Genomic DNA, 18,799 nt, shown 5'->3' with positions numbered 1-18,799 from the left:
CTCTCCCTGCTGTTCTTTCACATCCCCCGGCAGAGTGCATCCCACTCCCGGCGCTGTACGGAGAGCCAGCCCTGGTGGGATCCCCCCCAGCCTGGCCTGGCTGCTTCCTCCCGCTGCTGGGCTGGCCCCCAAGGGAAGCTTGGCTCCCTCTGCCCTGGGATGCTTCTCCGCCCCTTGCTCAGCCGGTACCTGGCACCCTCTTCACCTACTGCCCCTGCCCCAAGGAGTGCAGGGCTGCTCTCTTCCCTAAGCCCCCCTCTCTGGCCGGCTTGGCTGCAGCCAGGTTCCCTGGGCCCTGGCACTCAGGGCATCCTTAGGGCTAACCCCGGCTGGGTGACGCTGGTGGCCAGCAGCAGCCTGGGAGTGTGAGCAGCCTTTCTGCACTGCGAGGACAGGAAGGGACAAGCGGCTCCCAGCCACAAGAGAGCTGAGGAGGGGGAGGAGAGATGACCTCTGCAGAACATGGGCCAGACCATCTCTGCCCCACCCCTCTTCGGCGGGAGGCAGCTCCCTGCGTAGGGCTGAGGGGCTGCCGCTGGCTGTCTTCTGGCACCCAGCTATCCCGAGTAGTCCTCAGAGGCGCCAGCATCCGGCCGTGGCTTTACCAGAGTTCTCAGGGAGTGGGGAGACAGCATCTTCTGCCGACGGGATGGTCATTTAAAACCCGGCGAGAGCCTGACCTTCTTCCATTTCACAGCTCGCTCTGCACCCCCGCCACGCCAGCCCTGTTAACCCCTGCGGGCCGGCGCCGGGGGCCACATGCCACCGAAATGCCACAAAATGTCAGGGCGGTGCCTGGTGCATTCAGCAGCGGTCAGGGGTTGAATTGAGGAGAGGAGAGAAGCCCCCCCCCCCCCCCGCCCAGGGAGAAGGGAGTGAAAGTGGACAAGGGAAAACAACTGACCCAAGAGAGCGTCGCAGCCCCCCCCCTTCGCCCAGGATTAAATTTAATGGAGTGTTTACTGGGGGGAGATTCCTCTGGGGTGAGCCAGTTAGCCTTTAGCTCCTTGCCTGGGGCAGGCCAGACCTGACTCCTCCCAGCACGTTCCGACAGCATCCCGGCCGAGAGGGCTGCTTGGGGTGATGCACAGGGGCTAGGCCTGGACCGTTGCACAAGGCTCACGGCCCCTTCACCTGATTGGCTCTCACGCCCTCCTGCCTTAACGGAGCTTGTGCTCATTGGGCGGGTCGCTTGATGTCTGCCGTGCCAGCTATCTGCACGGGGCTGGGGCAGCACACAAGGGAAACACACGTGCAGCCAGCATCTCGCAGCACTTGGTACGAGGAGGTTAGCATCAGGCCTAGCGAGTGCACGGAGCAACAGGTCTCAAGCTGTCACTTTGCCCCTGCCCATCCTATGACATATAAACTCCCCGTCCAACACTAGTTTGTTTTCATCCAGGACTGATTGGAGATGGAGATCAACTTCATTCATGCTTTAGATGGGGCACTGGCTGCTTCTAAATCTGACCTCATAACCCTGCCCTGTGAATCCTGCCCTTTGACTAACATTCAGCCCCCCGACTGCTCCTGGCTGGTGGAGCCAGCTGGCCAGGGCTGGATCATGCTTACTCTTGCCTTCCTTAACATGGTCTCATCAGCCATGTAATTAATGAAACTCTGACCAGTGTCAGAGCCCCCCCTCCCGTTCCACCCAGACATGGTAAAGAAAATGATATTTTAACCCCCTCCCAGTTGTACATTTAGCTGGCATGACTAGTGGCCCCAGCCCTGCCGGTCCCGTATGGCCCTATATGGTCCTTGCTCTTTGTCAGATGTTTTCTCACTCTAGCTAAAATTAACATAGGGGCAACCTGCCTGCTCTGTGTGCCCTACTGCCAGGCACCAACGGTATCACACAACACTGCTGTTTCTATTAAAATACAGCATCACGTCCCGGGACAACAAGCCATTGCCGATTTCAGGAACTGGGCTTTTCACCATATTTTCCCCATGCTTTCACAGAAACTCTTAGAACCTCCCTGACCCGCCACCTAGGTACCATATTAAAGCTACCCCGGCCAAGGTTTCTTTCCCAACAGAAAAACATGCAGTGAAGTCCTTGTCTCAAACACACCCCACCATGCTCAGAGTCTGTGGCAAACAAGTGTCCCAGAAAACTGCCCAGATCCCACAATCTACAAAGTCACGTTTGCTTTCTCTTTCCCCGCATTTGGGGTGATTGTTATTTTCTACATCTTTCTAGGGCTGCCTTGACTGGACTTAGTGCCGGCATCAGCTATGGACAGAAAAGTGCCACTAAAATCTAGTCCCTGGGATTTCATGTCCCACTCCTTCTGCCATTTGTATTTCACCAGCAAAGTCCCTCTTGAGCCAGCTTTCGAAGGCTGTGTCTACACAGCAGCATTATTTTGGATTAACTGACATTAGTCTGCGTCTACACGGCAAGCAGTTATTTCAACATAATGTCCAGGAACTGTGGAGCTGGAGGACTTCTTCCTCCAACTCCTGTATCCCTCTTTGCACGAGGAGTAAGAGAAGTTGGAGGATGAATGCTCTGCCATGATCTTTCTGCTGCGTAGGCCGCGCGAAGAGCCGAAATAAGCTGTTTCGACTTCAGCTGCGCAATTGACGAAGCTTACGTGGCGTCGCTTATTTCGGCTTTAGCCCCGCGGTGTAGATGTGCCCTGCCCCAAAGTCAGACCTTTACCTAACCCAGCAGGTTAGAAACATAAATAACAAGCCAGGACGTCACTCCCAGCCACATGCCCGTTGTCCCTGGCTTTCACCCTAGACCCCTGCAGACTTGGTGGCTGCACGAAGGGGTAGAAAGAGTCCATGAATTTTCCTCCTTGGCGTGAACAGCAGAAGCGACCACCAGTTATCTTCCACAAATATCTCGGCTTGGTTGTGCCTGCCACTTGTACACAGTCATGTTCCTCGCCTGCACCGGGTGCTTCGGACTTACCTGCGGATGGGTCTTGCCTCCCGGGATGCCGTCTATGCTCAGTGACGAATGGCTGCTGCTCGCTTTCTCTCACTGACCGGGTCTCCCTCTTGCCCTATGGCTTCGGGAGGTGACAGCCTGTGACAAATCCAAACAATCCGCACAGGCGCCTGTCTCCTGGTGATTAGTTCAGTAGTCACCAGTGACCATCCACCCCCTGCTCCCTTGTGGCTAGAAGCAGCTTGGCCCCTCCCTGCCTAGCCCTTCCAGCCTGTCCTGCCTGTCCCCTCCCCTCTGGGAGTCTCTTGGTTCTGCTTCCAACGCTGCCCTCCCAGGGAATAACTTTGGGCTGCCTGACCCTGGAGCCACCAAGGCTCCTCCCTTCTCCAGGGAGGGAGGGGCTGTGGACTCCCCCAGCTACTCCTTTCTGCTGGGCTTCCCCCATGGGGATGGCTCGGCCACCTGATTCCTCACCACGGGGCCCTGTGGGTTAATTAGCCCCCTTCTCGCTCAGCCGTAACCTCCCGTGTGGGGCGAACGTCCCATCAGAGGGGCGCAGGCGTGCTGGAACTCAGCCACCCCCCGATTCTGGACAGCAGCCCCCAGCCTGCCTAGCTAGAAGCTGGAGAAATTGCTACGTATTGCTGCAATAAAGCAGCAGCCCCAGATTCCCCTCGGCTGCCATCCTGCCCCCCAAGTGCGGGAGAGACCTGGAGGGAAAATGTTGTTGAAAGTGGAGGGTACCTGTGCTCCTGCCCCATGCGCCCCCAAAGTGCATCTCCCTACACCCTTGTCTTCAGCAGGGCTGCCAATGGGGGGACTTTAAAGGGTGCCGAGCGCCACAGCAGTGGCGGCACCTAGAGCCACGAGCCCTTTAAATAGCCGCTGGAGCACAATGAAGCGCGCTCCCGGCAGCTCAGGGCTGGGTGCTCTGGACCCTCCCCTTCCGCCTGAGGCCCCGCCCCTTCCGGGAGCACAGAGCAAGGCCCCTCCCACCTGCACTGCAGCCCGGCGTAGCTGTCAGCTTCCCTGGTCTTCAGCTACCGCACAGCTGCAGTTCTTGCTGCAGCACACCCCGGGCTAGCAATCCTATGTGTGTAGCACGGTAATGCACTATTACACCACCTGTGTTTAGTACTAGTGGTCCGGGTGATCACTGGCATCGAATTTTATTTGTAACGCTATTTTGACACATTTGATTTAGTTTTCTTCTCCCTGTATTTTGCCCCTGCAAAATCTTTCCTGTCCACGTTTCTGGCATATCCTAATTTCAAAGCTATCCAATTGGCATGGGCCAGATTACACTCCCCCAGACTTTCAAACCAGCAATAACAAAGAAGCTACAATCGTTTGAATAATGTTGTTACGGAAGAATTCTGAACACATCAGGGATAGACCACATCCTCAACAAAAGAGTATTGGAAGTGACCAAACTCGGCAGGCGTGAGTCTGAGATCTTATGGAAAGAAAGGTTCTGCTCGTCGGGCACATTTTAAGGGCTCAGTGCTTGATGCATGTTTACAGAAACAGATGGATCTTGGACGGACAATGTGGCCTTATGGGTGGATCAAAAAGGACTATTCACCTACAAAGAAATTAGCAGAGCATTGGACAGAACCAGCTACCACGGTGGCAAACCTCTATTCGCCACATTACAGGAGCTACCTTTCTTAGAATATTTAATTGCCCAATTTCGTTTGTCATCGAAAATTCATCTCGGGTCCAGCTAATTATGGAAATGAAGCTTGCTGTTCCACAGTTGGGTCTGGGTTGAGTTTGGCAAGTAAAAAAGTGGAAGATGGCAGCCATCTTTTGCAAGAGGTCCATTCTTCGTGAGTTTCACCCGCCTCTGAGTGAAAATTTTCAGCTATGAAAAAGTACGGCCACAAATCAAAGAATCGTGGAAGACGGAGTTTGGAAGGGACTTAAAGAAGTCATCTATCCCAACCCTCTGCTCAAAACAGGGCCAGTCCCAACTCAATCACCTCAGCCAGGACTTTGTCAAGACGCCCACGGACTCTAAATATTTCTCCTTAAAAGTTAAGTCTTTGCAAAGATCTACTCAACCGAAGGGGCAGGAGGATGTGTGTGCAGCGCTCACATATGCCCATATTGGGGGCCAACCCCATCTAGACTGACAAGCAGACCGGTGAGTAGCTTTAACGACTTAATTAGTGGCCCAAATATGAACCCAGGAACCTAAAGCACTTAAGTCTGAACTATTGGCACAGATGCTTCATATAGAAATGTTTCTAGGGCCGCTTTCAGCCGCAGACTAGAATTTCAGAGGCGAGGGTCTGGAAGGAATCGGATCACCCAAGAATTCACATGAAAGTCCCCTCTATGGCACAGCGACAATCCTTAGCACTTTACTGCCTCGAGTGCTGTGCTAATATTAGTGTATTAATTCCCAGCTGAAACATCTGAGCTTCTTTCCCAGCTGGCTGCCTGCCTGCTCGCTACCTGGCTTTATGTGCCTCTTCAAGTGAAGACAGACGTAAGAAACATCAGCAGAGGGGGAGCCACAATTCGGGTCAGACCTGGGCTGGAGAACAGGTGCATTAAATGCAGACAGGGGTCTGTGAATTGCCCTCTGCCAGCGGGCTGTTTCTTTGGAGTCACCTGGAACATGGATAAATCACAGAGCAGACGCTGGGGCCCAACGGCACAAGCCGATGGCAACTCCTCCTGCCTGACAGGGCGCTCCAGAGCCCGTTTCTTCAGGCAGCGGCCAGGGACAGCCTGGTGCCCTCGCCCGCTCCCAGCTCCCCAGTCAAACAGGCTCTGTCGGCCGCGTCGCTGTCCAGTTTGCAGATCAGCACCGGGATGGCCCCTTGGCTCTGGAGGACGATGTTGACGGCAGCCTGTAACTTCAGGGAGACTCCGCCGGTGGTGTCGTGCGGCAGGGAGGACGTGAGCACAGGGGGGTCCATGCTGCCGTCGGGGTGGATGGAGATGGAGCTCACCAGCCTGGCACCTGGGTGGGGAAAGAGGGTGGGCATGTAGGTCAGGCCTGGCACAGAAATGCAGAAAGAGGAGACACATGGTGGCACTGGTACTATGGCAGCCCCTCCAGAGAGCGCCTGGCACTTTCCAGCTGGCCGAACATGGAGGAGAAACAGGACCAAGGGACGTTTCACTAATGGCTTGTTTCCAGCCTTATCCCCTCAGGCGCGTTTGCTGAAGGACCTGGGCTTGGGGCCAACGTCACCAAGCGCTGGGCTCTGGGCACATACTGGCTACCAAACAGGTGCTGCTGGGGTGGCTGCCGACACGTCCGCAGGGCAGTGGAGAGTCCGACTGGCGCCCTGTGCAGACCTGACCTAGCCCCACCGGGGAACTCCCCCTTCAAGATCCAGCTGCGGCTGTCAGTCTCCAGCGCATCTCAATTCAGGTTCACCAGATGGGCAAAATGAGGCATCTTGCTCTCCAGAAATCTGTCTGGGGGGGTTTCCCTCGCCCGTCACCAGTGTTCCCTCTAATCTTTTCCATCCATGTGCGGAATAAAGCGTTACATGCACAGAGGCATGTGTGAATGTGCACCACCAGTGGAAACAAAACCTAGCTGTGGGCGCTCTGACTATCTCCTGAGCACACGCTCCCAGGGAACGCTGCCCATCACTGCAGTAGATGAGTACCCTCACTACATGGAAGAAGGCTGGGACTAGCTCATCTCTGGGCAGGCTAAATTCCAAACAGGAAGACACGATATTGCATCTCACACCTCCCCCAGTGTCTTGGATGGGAACTGTCAGGAAGGCCACATCCTCATAGACTCATAGACTTTAGGGTCAGAAAGGACAATTATGATCATCTAGTCTGACCCCCTGCACAATGCAGGCCACAGAATCTCACCCACCCACTGCTAGAATAATCCTCTCACCTATATCTCAGATATTGAAGTCCTCATTTGATGTTTTAAAGACCCCAAGATGCAGAGAATCCTCCCGCAAGTGACCCGTACCCCATGCTACAGAGGAAGGCGAAAAACCTCCAGGGCCTCTGCCAATCTACCCTGGAGGAAAATTCCTTCCCAACCCCAAATATGATCCTCAGCTGGCATTAACTGCAGCAGCTCCATTGAAATCACCAGGGTGCTGTGGACGTGCACCGTCAAAAAGCCTGGCCCGTAAGCACAGGAGCTGGGCCACAGCAGACATATTTACAATAGAGTATAGCCATAGCCAGCCAGCAAGGAGATGAAATGGAGGGGCTCCAACAAGAGACGACGACAGGCTTAGGACACATTGCAATCCAAGGCTGTACGTTAGAGGAACAGACCTGAGGACGTCCTAGTTACTTAACCCCCAAAGGGCGAGGTTATGCAGCTCCCTTTGCTTAGCAAGCCTTCCAGCACCAGCGGCTCTCCGGGTGCCCCATTCTGCAACCATCTCCAGGCTGTCACCCCCGAAAGATTCTCTTCTGTGAGATTCACGTGCGAGAGCGTGGGGACCCTACCCGATGCGAGGGAGGGCCCAGATGGGTGAAGCACTGGGGCATTGGTCTGAGAGCTCAGCACGTGCACATAGTCACACACAGCAAAGACTCTGTCGGCCGTGTCGCTGTCCAGATTTGAAACCCTCGACCCAAAACACCGCTATGGAACCCGATACTGGCTGAGCAGCCAAGTTTTGCAATGGGCCAAAGAGCAGGCTCAGGTCTTAAATGCCCTTTGTCTTAGGGGTACAAAACCAGCGACAATTTTCCAGTGTGAGCTCCCTTCTACCTACGCTAGCAATTCATGCACTCGATGCCGAACGGTGCTTGGTGACTATTAACAGGGATAGATTGTGGCTCATTTTCATCAGGTGACCTCTGGCTATGTCCAGTGCGGTCCATGACTGGTGCTAAGGGAATACAAATCAATAACAATACACTTCAGGTCTGATGCTTCTTTGCTTTGCACTTTATGCTTCATTTACATTTAATCAAGGCGGGTGGTAGCATTTCCTACCCCCTCTGCACAGGTGTAAACTGCTTGCACACCGGAGCAGCTATTACCTCACTCACTTTGGCTCTTGGGGTGTGTCTAGACTACAGGGTTTTGTCGACAAAACTCTACCTGCATCTACACTGCCGCTGAGTTCTGTCGGCATAACGTTGACAGAACTCGGCAGTTTTCTTGACGGTGGTAAACCTCATTTTACGAGGAATAACGCCTTCTGTCGACAGAGTTCTGTCCTCAGAAGACATTATTGCATCTACACTGTCTTTTGCATCTACAATGTTATGTTGACAAAGCGGCTTGCTTTGACGACAGAACTGGATGTAGTCTAGACGCGCTTTGTCGACAGAAGCTTTGACGACAGTATCTGTCGACAAAACTTCTGTCGACAAAAGCCCGTAGACTAGTATCCTGGGACCGACACTGTTCAGAGGCAATTAAACAGGCTGTTTTTATGAGCCTGCACAATGCACGTTAATCAGTGCACCTGAGATGTGACAGAGCCCTCCGGCTCCTTCTCTCTCGCACCATTCAGCCAACACCAGCAGCATCCCCTGACATGCCAGTCCTGGGCCCCTAAACAGCTCTCCTGTTTGGAACCCCTCAAATCCAATTTGTAGCCCTCACCCTCTTCCATCCCTGCATTCATTTGGCCAGACAGAAGCCACCCAGCTGTACTTGTGCGATAAAGTCTCAACGGTCCCAGAGAGATTCCGCTGAGACGAGAAAACTCGTGTCACTTGTGAGCGACGCCAGGATAAAATACCGACATGACGGCGAGTGTATCAACCCCCAGAACCCGACAAAACCATGAACTGAGCTGGGGGGAAGGGCAGGAGCTGAATCCATTTTTAATTCTCAAGCCTTACACCATACCTGGGGTATCAGGCGGCCGATCGTAGATTCCATCAACATCGGTGAGGAAAACAACTCGCCGGGGGGAGAATTCCCTGGACAGAACCTGCAAAATTAAACAGCTGAGCCACAGAGACTCTATAGCAGCAGGTTCCCTTGAATCTCAGGGACGGCTCCCAGGTCCGTCTCTTGTGGGTGTTCTTCCCACTGCTGCCTCTGCTGGGTCTACACCACCACCTCTCCCAGCCTTGGCCTCCTCCCCATGACCCTGAGCACGGTCAGAATCCAAAGGCTCCATCCAGCCCCAACCACGTGGAGGTAAGGAGACAGGCGGACGGCCCAGACCGGGCACCACTGCGTTAGGTCACAAGCGCCTTCAGTCAGGAGAACCCCCCCTTGGAGCTTCTGCACGGCCTGGGCCTGTTCCCAGGACACTAACAAAGCGGGGGAGGGGGGCGTCTAGTCGCCTGTTGGCAGCGTCGCCATTCCCGGGAGATTCCCCTGCGGACTCACGGGCTCTCCCAGGGACTGTCAGAGCCCCCCCACCCACCCCTCGGGGAGCGGAGATCCTACCTCGATGATGGTGTCCCCGGATAAGATGCAGCAGTGCTGTTCGGAGTCTAGGGCACAGTCCCCGTGCACCACCGGGACGTAGCCAGCATCCAGAGCATCCCTAATGGCAGCAATGCCAGCTTGGCTGACCTTCCGGCCTGCTGTCCGCCAGGCTCCAAAGGGCTGCAGGACGGACCAATGACTTACGTTGACCCCTGTCGTGATCTAATACCATCGCCCAGCTGTGTGCGTCTGTCCTCCCACCCCTGCAGCTGGGAACCGTGCAGACACCCTCCCCCGCCTCATTGGAAGGTCACGCTACGCCCATTGGCCTCGCTGGCCCCAGTGGGGTGGCCCGTCATTACAGAATTAACCAGGTCTCAGAGTCTTCTATCCAGCAGCCAGACTCATAGCCTCAGTATGTCCTGCCCACTGCCCCTCCCGGGGTTCAAACCAAGGCTTCCCCTGCCCGGCCTGCCACTCTCCCAGCAGGATGTGGGGAGAGTTGAAAGTTGCTCTTTGCCTCTCTCACAGCTCCCCCCCCCCCCCCCCCAGCATTGGGCACCGGACCGGTCCCTTTCCGCAGCGAGGACGAGCCCTGGGAAGCAGCGAAGGGATGCCACTTACCGAAATGCCCACGGCCGGGACGCCGCACTGCACCAGCTGCTCCGTCACCAGGTGGTTCAGCTGTGGGGCAAACCAGCACCATTCCCATCAGACAATGTTGCTACGAGCCCCCCTCGCCGCCGGCCGCATTGGTGCAATACCCGGGGGAAGGGCACGAGCCAAAGCAGCCCCCTGTTTATTAGTGCGGACTCACCAGGGTAGCCACACGGCAGGAGTCTCAAACTCCCACCCCGTGAGCCATCCCTGGCTGTATCGATTGCGCAATCCAGCCTGGGACTCACAGTGGGTCTGGGGGGGCTGTCTGTTATCAGCCCCAAGCTCCGCCCCTTCCCACCATCGCCCCGCCCTCCCCCTTACCCCAAGGACGTGGCTTCAGGGATCACCGGCGGGGGGGATGGACTGGTGTGATGTGGTGGCTCATGCGGAAGCAGAGCACCTGCACAATCGAGTCCATTGGCCCCTTTTCCTTTGTTCTTTTGTGGTTTGATGCACAAACGGACTAGTGTGTAAAACGGCGGTGCACTTGGTCAGCTTTGCCCGTGTTTCATGGGATCCTTCCCAGGTTACATTTGACTTGCTTGTTTCTACCGAGCCAGATTTTTACTACTTGTCAGACACTGGGCTCTTCAGACAAACTGACCTATACAGCCCGCCCCCCCTCATCTTGTATCAGCTCTCGTGTGTATTACAGGCAGTGCCCAGGGGCTGGAGAAGGGAGCTGGGAGCCAGGACTCCTGCCTTCTGTTCCCAATTCTGCCACCCTCTTGATGTGATGCCTTCCGCAAGCTGCTTATCATAGAATCATAGAGATGGAAGAGACCTCAGGAGTCATCAAGTCCAGCCCCCTGCTCTAGGCAGGACCAATCCCAACTAAATGAACCCGGCCAGGGCTTGGTCAAGCAGAGACTTAAACACCTCTAGAGATGGAGATTCCACCATCTCCTTAGGTAACCTATCCCAGTGCTTCACCACCCTCCTAGAGAAATAGTTTTTCCTAATATCCAACCTGGACCTCTCCCACCACAACTTGAGCCCATTGCTCCTTGTTCTGCATCTGTCACTACTGAGAACAGCCTCTCTCCATCCTCTTTGGAACCTCCCTTCAGGCAGTTGAAGGCTGCTCTCAAATCCCCCCTCACTCTTCTCTTCTGCAGACTAAACAGACCCAACTCCCTCAGTCTCTCCTCGTAGGTCATATGCTCCAGCCCCCTAATCATTTTGGTTGCCCTCCGCTGGACCCTCTCCAATGCGTCCACATCCTTTTTGTAGTGGGGGGGCCCAGAACTGGACACAGTACTCCAGATGTGGCCTCACCAGAGCTGAATAAAGGAGAACAATCACATCTCTGGATCTGCTGGAATGCTCCGAATATCCATTAGGCTTCTTGGCTACAAGGGCACACTGCTGACTCATATCCAGCTTCTCATCCACTGTAACCCCCAGGTCCTTTTCTGCAGAACTACTACTTAGCTGGTTGGTCCCCAGCTTGTAACTATACTTGGGATTCTTCCGTCCCAAGTGCAGGACTCTACACTTGTCCTTGTTGAACCTCATCAGATTTCTTGTGGCCCAATCCTCCAATTTGTCTAACTCTCTCTGGACCCTATCTCTGCCCTCAAGCGTATCTACCTCTCCTCCTAGCTTAGTGTCCTCTGCAAACTTGCTGAGGGTGCAATCCATCCCCTCATCCGGGTCATTAATAAAGATATTGAACAAAACTGGTCCTAGAACTGAACCTGTCTGTTGCCCAGGTTTCTCGCATTAGAGTACAAACACCTCAGATAACCAGTTGATCACCCTGCCTTCTCCATTCGAATCAGGGGTCCTCCTTTCTTGCTCGTTCCTCTTTGCATTTCCTCCCGGTATCCGACTTCCCCACTCCCCTCAGGGTTTTGGTCTCTGTCTCCAACGAACCTAGTTTAAAGCCCTCCTCACTAGGTTTGCAAGCCTGCCCGCAAAGATGCTCCTTTCTCTCTGGGTTAGGTGGATCCCATCTCTTCCTAACAAGCCTTGTGCCCAGAACAGAGTCCCATGGTCAAAGAAACCAAAGCCCTCTCTGCGACACCACCTGCGCAACCACGCATTTACGTCCTCAATTCGACTATCTCTGCCCAGTCCTTTCCCTTCAACAGGGAGGCTGGACGAGAACACCACTTGCGCTCTGAATTCTTGGATCCTTCTTCCCAGTGCTACATAATCCACAGTAACCCGCTCAAGGTCATTCCTGGCCGTATCGTTAGTTCCCACTTAACCCTGCGGTGCCTCAGTTTCCCTGGAGATAAAACAGGGATAACGCTACTGAACTACCTCACAAAGGAGGAGTGTGGCAGGGAGGCTGAATTAATGAATCTCTGTAAAGTGCCTTCAGTAGAAATTGGACCAAGAGAGAAAATTCCCCAAAGTTCAGGAGCATCTTGGGATTTTGGCTCTGGTGGCCCTATTACTCCTACTGAAATAGAGTCAGGTTCAGGGCCAGCCCCACGGGCCCTTAGGTGAGGGGGGGGCGGCTCCGTGCCCGACGGGAGGGCCATTAGCAAAGTGAAAAATTTAATTGTCTGGGTCGAAACAACTTTTTGTTTCAGAGAGTTAGATAACTGACAGCCAGCTGGGACACTGATTTGTTTTAAAGGAATGTCAAATGGGACCCAAACCATTTGGCCAGCCTCAGTCCAAATCACAGCTTGGTGAAAAATTCGGAGATTTCAGCTTTTTGTCCCAGGTCAGGAGGCCTGGGGAGGGGGAGGGGTCTGAAATCTCATAAACCTGTGAGCGTGGGAAACGCCCTTCCCATCCACCTCGACTAAGTGCCCCTCCTTGGGGGTAAGGGATGGTGGTTACCCGCCGCTCAGGGAGGCATGGGGTGCTGCCTACCTTTGTCACGGAGAGCCTGGTCAGGCACAGCCCCTCTCGCAGGGCCTTGCTCCCGGGCGAGCCCGCTGGCCACCCCGAGGCCACGCCACTGGCCCGCGCCTGGAAATGCCCAAAGGAGCTGGAATCAGGAAGAAGAGGCTGGTTATTGAAGCCAACCTGGGCTCCCCCATGTCTGCGGCTTCAGGGGGTCGCAGGCTTTACCCAGGCCCGCCTTTGAGAGACGCTAAGCGGAGAGGAAGACGCCAAGTGAATTCAGTTTCCTCCACTGGCTCCCCTATTGCCTCCGCAGGAAGCCTGCCTCACTCCCAGCTTCTGCTCTCCTCCCAGAGCCCTCCCCTCTACATTCCTCTTTCCCCCTTCGCGAGCAACAGAGGACCCTTCCCCAGGTCTGGGTCCCTCCTCCAGCTAGCCCTGGTCTTTCCAATCCCTTCCTGCCTTCCCCACACATGCCTCCTGCCGGCTCGAGAGCACAGCCAGGACACAGCAACGGCCGAAGGCAACGGAGCAGCAGCAAGACAGCCCCACCCCAGGGCGCCAACGGGAGGTGGGACGGCCAAGACGCGCTGTCACGAAGGATCAGTCTTCATCTAACCAGTATGAAAACTGCCCCGAAAATCCCCGGCTCCCGCAGACTCTCTAGGCCGGGTGTCCTGTCTCCTGGGATGACCCCAGCGGCCAGGCCCAGTGCGCGGCGTGCGAGGCAGAGCACCCGGGGATGTTCCACCACCGACAGCCAGGAGGCAGAAAGAATAGCCACGCCTGTTACAACAACCCACGGGGTCAGGGGTGGTGGGGGGACAGCGGGGGAGTTGCTCCAGGCCCTGCACCTGGGCTTGCATGAGTGGGGGACAGCGCTTGTCTCAAGCTGAGCACCTTTCAGTCTGCGGCTGTTTTTGAGAACACAGCTGTGATCCCTTGAGACAAAGACCAAGTGCAGCTCCCCCACCCCTAGCCCTGCCCTTTAGCCAAAGCCTCCTGCCCTTTACAGCACCCTCTGAAGCATCCAGCACCTCCAAGCGAGACTCATTTGACTCTAAAGCCCAGCACGGCTCCCTCCCTCCTGCTCGTACACAGAGCTGACCTTAAAGTAAATAAACACAAGTGTCAATGGGTCAGCTGTACACATTCATGGTTTTAAACTCCCAAGCGTGTTTCCTTCAAACCTGGCTTATTTCGTAGATTTTGAGAGTCTGAAAAAATCGAGCCAAGTCTGGAAATTACATGTGCCATCTTAATCCTGATCCCACACTCGGGCCCTTTGCACCCTTCTGGAACTTGTAGGATTACAACCTCACAGACAGCAGCAAAGCAAACCCCGACAGCTGAGAGGAGAATGAATTTATCTGGGGTTTTTAAGCACTTTTGTTCCGTTTTTTATTCATATGTAACTCAAATGCCTGGGAAACAGTTAGGAGAAAACAAATCTGAGTTAAAGCTCAAACACCTTGACTTGGCGCTTCAACAAGACAACATAGCATCAGCGAGGTCAAGATGACAGAGCCAAACCTGGCACTTGACACGAGAACGGTTCCTGCCTGCAAACAAGTCTGATGAATGAGGGGACCTAGCTCTCTTCCACCAATCTTCCCTGATATCCTGTAGTTAGAAATTGTAAACTGCCCTCTCCTATGGCCAACAGCCACTTGTGGGGCTGTAGTCACTCGCCTTCCCCTCTGCCAGCCTCAGGAAAGGTTCCTTTGCTAGGCAACAAACATTGATGAGCATTTTGTACCGTGCCACAGGGCCCAGCGTCTCTGAGGCTTGTGTTAGGGCTCCGGACCTTGCAGAAGGATCTGCTCCAAGAGACTGATGGGAATCCAGACTCCCTCCCTCTGCGTGTGGAGGACTGCCAAGGTTAAAGGGATTGTGGTGTGGGTGGAGGGTGTAAATTACCCCTGGTGAGTTTTAACACCTCTTTATATAGCAACTTATCAACAGCGGCTCCTGCTTTCTAACAGGCTGGGCTGCCGGGGATGATGTGGCCAATACAGACATAAACGGAAGCAGCAAGTGTCCCTCATGCTTAAGAAAGGCTGCAAATGGAGAGAATGCAAATGACCACCCTCCCCATGCTCCCTGCCACCCCCGCTCGGCTTGCCGGGGTGGGAGGGGGCTTTGCTAAGCCCTGTTGCCATGGCTACTGAAATAGCTGCAGCCGTTTTCGTAGGAGAATCTCATTGGACTTTGAAGTCATTAGTGAATTATGCCTGAAAATACTCTCCAAGTGCAGTATCATTAGCCACGTTTGTCTCAGTTTCCCACCTGCCAGAGACAACAACGTATCAAGGGCGAGAATCCAGGAGTTCTGATCCTAGGACCCTGCTCTGACCACTAGACAACATTTCCACCCAGGTCTGGGAATAGAAGCCGGAGCCCTGACACACAACTCCATTGCCCTACTCACTAGGTCCCCTCCAGAACCACAAACAGATCCCAAAGATCCAGATGGCTGGGGCCTTGCTCTGACCAGGTCACACTCCCTTCTAAAAGTTACAAGTGCCAGGGAACTTCATTGACTACTCAAATGACGCTCTGTCACGGCACAGTAAAGTCTGTACTGAAAAGCTTGGCTGGAAAAATAGTCAAGAGAAATTAAGTTTTCTGGTGGGACCCCCCTTGTCTGAGGCCTTGTCTACACTGGCAAATTTTGTCACCAAAAATTGGTGCCAAACCTGGAGAGAATTCACATTGCAACACGAAAAAAGTGACGACAAGCGCCCAGTTGCGGTGACAAAAACTTTCCACTTCCGTGCCCCTCCCTTTATTGTCGATGATCACGCAGGGTATCCTCCAGCAGGGTTTTGCTGAGTTTATTGGACACCGGGATGTTTCCCACAATGCCCCATGAGCCACTCTGGCCAGTGTTTTGAACTCCGCTGCTCTGCAGCCACATAAACAGGTAAATAGATGCGTTCCTCCCACCTGCAAACCCTGGAGAACTTTAGAATCCATTTCCTGCTGCCTGGCTCATTGTGTGGCGCACCTCATGGCGACTTCTCAGGGAAACGAGGGCTAAGCACTCAAGACACCCACAACATTGTTTTTATAAAGAACTGCATGCAATCCTGGGTGGAGACCCCAAGGAGGGGGGGATCAGGTCAAGGGTCTGTTGCCCCAGTCAACGCTTCAAGCAAAGAGCTAGGGAGAGGTGAGTCAGAACAGAAGCTGCTGAGCGCATGCTATTGTTCACGGAAGAGCAGCGGGATGAGGAATGGGGCTGAGCACTACTGAACTCATTTCACTCCAATTCACCGAGCAGCCGCCCAATGGGAAGGAGACTGAACAAGCCCAGTGACAAAACTCTTCATCTCAAATCCCTGAGCCATCTGCTGCCTTGTCCTCAGAGGCTTTTTGCCTTAGTTGACGGAGTCCATCAGCCGGAGAGCGTGCCTGGCCATGAACAATGGAGCGACTGTTCCTCCCTGCTTGGTGTGTTCCCTGTCCTCCAGACTGTGGCTGAGCCACAGGTAACCAAGCCCCATGCAGTCCCAGCGGTAAGGCCAGCACCCCAGGATTCAGCCTCGGAGGGCAGAGGCAGCTCACTCCAGTTCTGAGGCATTATGGGGGAACATCCAGCCCAGGGTCCTGTCTGCCAACAGTGGCCAATACCAGATGCCCGAGATACACAATACCAGATACACAACAGGTAATCCTCATGTGATCCCTCTTCTGTCATCTGTTTCCAGACAGAGGCTAGGGGACACCATTCCTACCCAGCCTGGTCACTAGCCATTGACGGACCTAACCTCCATGAATCTATCTAGCTCTTTTTTGAACCCTGTTGAAGTCCTAGCCTTCACCACATCCTCTGGCAAGGAGTTCCACAGGTTGACTGTGCGCTGAGTGAAGAAAAACTTCCTTTGTTTGTTTTAAACCTGCTGCCTATTAAAGTGTAGCGGGCATGTTCCTGGGTGCTCTGAGAAGTTACCAGACTCTTAGAAAGTGCTTTATTTGCTTCTCACCCTCCCTAAAGCAGCTGAGGGATGTTATAACCAGGCTCTCGGCAGCACTGAGTGCACTCAGCCAGACTCGTGAGTGGTCAGCAGCTCTGGAAAAATCACATCCTTGGAGCTTGATCCAAAGCCTATTGAAATGTGTCAAGGCTCTCCTAGAAAATTGGGCCTAGGGCGGTTATGCTAAGACAGACCGAGAAAAGTCCAGCAAAGAGTTCTGGGTAGTCCCTGAACAAAATTTGAGACATGAGTTGAGCAAGGCCCTACTTCAAATGCCTGCCTAAGCTACAAAAAATGAGATAAGCGAACAGCTGCATTTTTGTACTTGCTGAGCTGAACAGCTTGCTTAAGGAACTGATAAGAAAACTCCCTGTCTCCTCCTTGTCTGGTACTCGCCTTCTGTCTTAATAAGAAAGTTGCTGATGTATCAAGGCCACCTTGTATAGTTGGCAAGGTATGCACCCATGCTAGAAGTTTCTAACTAACAAAGGGGGGTGGGTTGCGTAAGTAAATAGTCTACGACACGACAGAACTGTCTATATAACCCCACTCGTTATAGAAATCGGGTGGCTGGTTCTCGGTAGAGACGGGCTGCTCTCTATTGTCCTGTGCACTCTATTGAGCTTTGTGATTAGACCTTGCTGGTGTTGCCTGTCTCTTTGCAGTCAGACAATGAACTGAAGCCGTCTGGGTTAGAGTCCCCAACACCTACAACCTCACCCCACCCCACCCCACCAGCTAGGGGGCTGCCTACCCTACAACCTCACCCCCACCCCACCCCTACAGCTAGGGGGCTGCCTGCCCTACAACCTCACCCCACGCCACCCCACCCCTACAGCAAGGGGGCTACCTGCCCTACAACCTCACCCCCACCCCACCCCTACAGCAAGGGGGCTGCCTGCCCTACAACCTCACCCCACCCCACCCCTACAGCGAGGGGGCTGCCTGCCCTACAACCTCACCCCACCCCACCCCTACAGCGAGGGGGCTACCTGCCCTACAACCTCACCCCACCCCACCCCTACAGCGAGAGGGCTGCCTGCCCTACAACCTCACCCCACCCCACCCCACCAGCTAGGGGGCTGCCTGCCCTACAACCTCACCCCACCCCACCCCTACAGCAAGGGGGCTGCCTGCCCTACAACCTCACCCCACCCCACCCCACCAGCTAGGGGGCTGCCTGCCCTACAACCTCACCCCACCCCACCCCACCCCACCAGCTAGGGGGCTGCCTGCCCTACAACCTCACCCCACCCCACCCCACCAGCTAGGGGGCTGCCTGCCCTACAACCTCACCCCACCCCACCCCTACAGCAAGGGGGCTGCCTGCCCTACAACCTCACCCCACCCCACCCCTACAGCAAGGGGGCTGCCTGCCCTACAACCTCACCCCACCCCACCCCTACAGCTAGGGGGCTGCCTGCAGCTGCTCCTCTCCCATATCCTTCACCTCTCCCACCCCGCCGCTCTCACCCCGCGGGTGTCCCCGTAGCCCCCCCAGGGTGATTCCTATACTGCCTCTTGCTGCTCCGCGCCCGCCGCGGGATCCGGTTCTTCCGGGCCAGCCAACCCCAGGCCCGTCTCCGGGGCCGGGCTCACTCGGCTCGTTGCTGAGCTGCTCCCCGCGCAGGCTGGGGCGTGGGGGGGGGTCTGACCCTTCCCTTGCACCCCGCCCCTGGGCAGCAGCTGGGCGGGGCAGAGAGGGGAGCCCCAGGAGGCGGGGGGGGGCGCTCAGGGGGGCAGGAGCTGGGGAGGGGGGCAGGTCAGGGAGGCAGCAGGAGCCCCCGGGCCCGCCCGAGTCCTACCCGGCTCCGTGCACCACGATGCAGCGCCCCGCGCCCGCCGCGCACAGCCCGCGCACTAGGCTCGCCGCGCGCTGCAGGGCCGCGGGCCGCAGGCTCTCCAGCCGGTCCTTGTGGGTCAGCGCGCTGCCCCCCAGCTTCACCAGGCAGTCCGCCGCCGCCATGGGCCTGCCCCTCCGGTGACATCAGTCGCCAGCGGGTTAACCCTGCCCGCGCCGCAGCCTCGGCCCGTCCCTGCGGGTGCCTGAAATCCGCCTGGTGCGGGGGCGGGAAGCTGCCCCTAGCC

General features: G+C 55.3%; 2 protein-coding genes across 2 annotated transcripts in view; both read right to left on the bottom strand.

Moving 5' to 3' along the window:
• Positions 1-3,933, bottom strand: part of IGFN1 (immunoglobulin like and fibronectin type III domain containing 1) — a 42,633-nt gene extending 38,700 nt beyond the window's left edge. The window contains exon 1 of the mRNA XM_075910234.1: positions 2,930-3,933. The gene's annotated coding sequence lies outside the window, so the exon portion shown is untranslated. The remainder of the gene's footprint in view (positions 1-2,929) is intronic.
• A 128-nt stretch (positions 3,934-4,061) lies between these two features.
• On the bottom strand, positions 4,062-18,735 carry LOC102457089 (uncharacterized). The gene is made up of 6 exons (XM_075910245.1): positions 18,517-18,735; positions 12,759-12,876; positions 9,888-9,947; positions 9,282-9,443; positions 8,730-8,814; positions 4,062-5,885 (listed from the first exon to the last, which is right to left on the bottom strand). The coding sequence occupies exons 1-6, from the start codon at positions 18,675-18,677 to the stop codon at positions 5,629-5,631; spliced, it is 843 nt and encodes a 280-aa protein (XP_075766360.1). The 5' UTR covers positions 18,678-18,735; the 3' UTR covers positions 4,062-5,628.
• Positions 18,736-18,799: the final 64 nt, after the last annotated feature.

The sequence above is a fragment of the Pelodiscus sinensis genome, chromosome 27 (assembly GCF_049634645.1).
Source record: "Pelodiscus sinensis isolate JC-2024 chromosome 27, ASM4963464v1, whole genome shotgun sequence".
Lineage (NCBI taxonomy): Eukaryota > Metazoa > Chordata > Testudines > Trionychidae > Pelodiscus > Pelodiscus sinensis.
The sequence above is the reverse complement of the archived record's forward strand: the minus strand, read 5'-3'. Positions and strand labels throughout refer to the sequence as shown.

Coding starts and splice junctions, on each gene's coding strand:
- LOC102457089 (XM_075910245.1), bottom strand. CDS start 18,677: ATGGCGGCGGCGGACTGCCTGGTGAAGCTGGGGGGCAGCGCGCTGACC. Junction 12,877..18,516: donor ATCGTGGTGCACGGAGCCGG/GTAGGACTCGGG, acceptor TCCTGATTCCAG/CTCCTTTGGGCATTTCCAGG. Junction 5,886..8,729: donor TCGGCCGCCTGATACCCCAG/GTATGGTGTAAG, acceptor TTCCCCACCCAG/GTGCCAGGCTGGTGAGCTCC.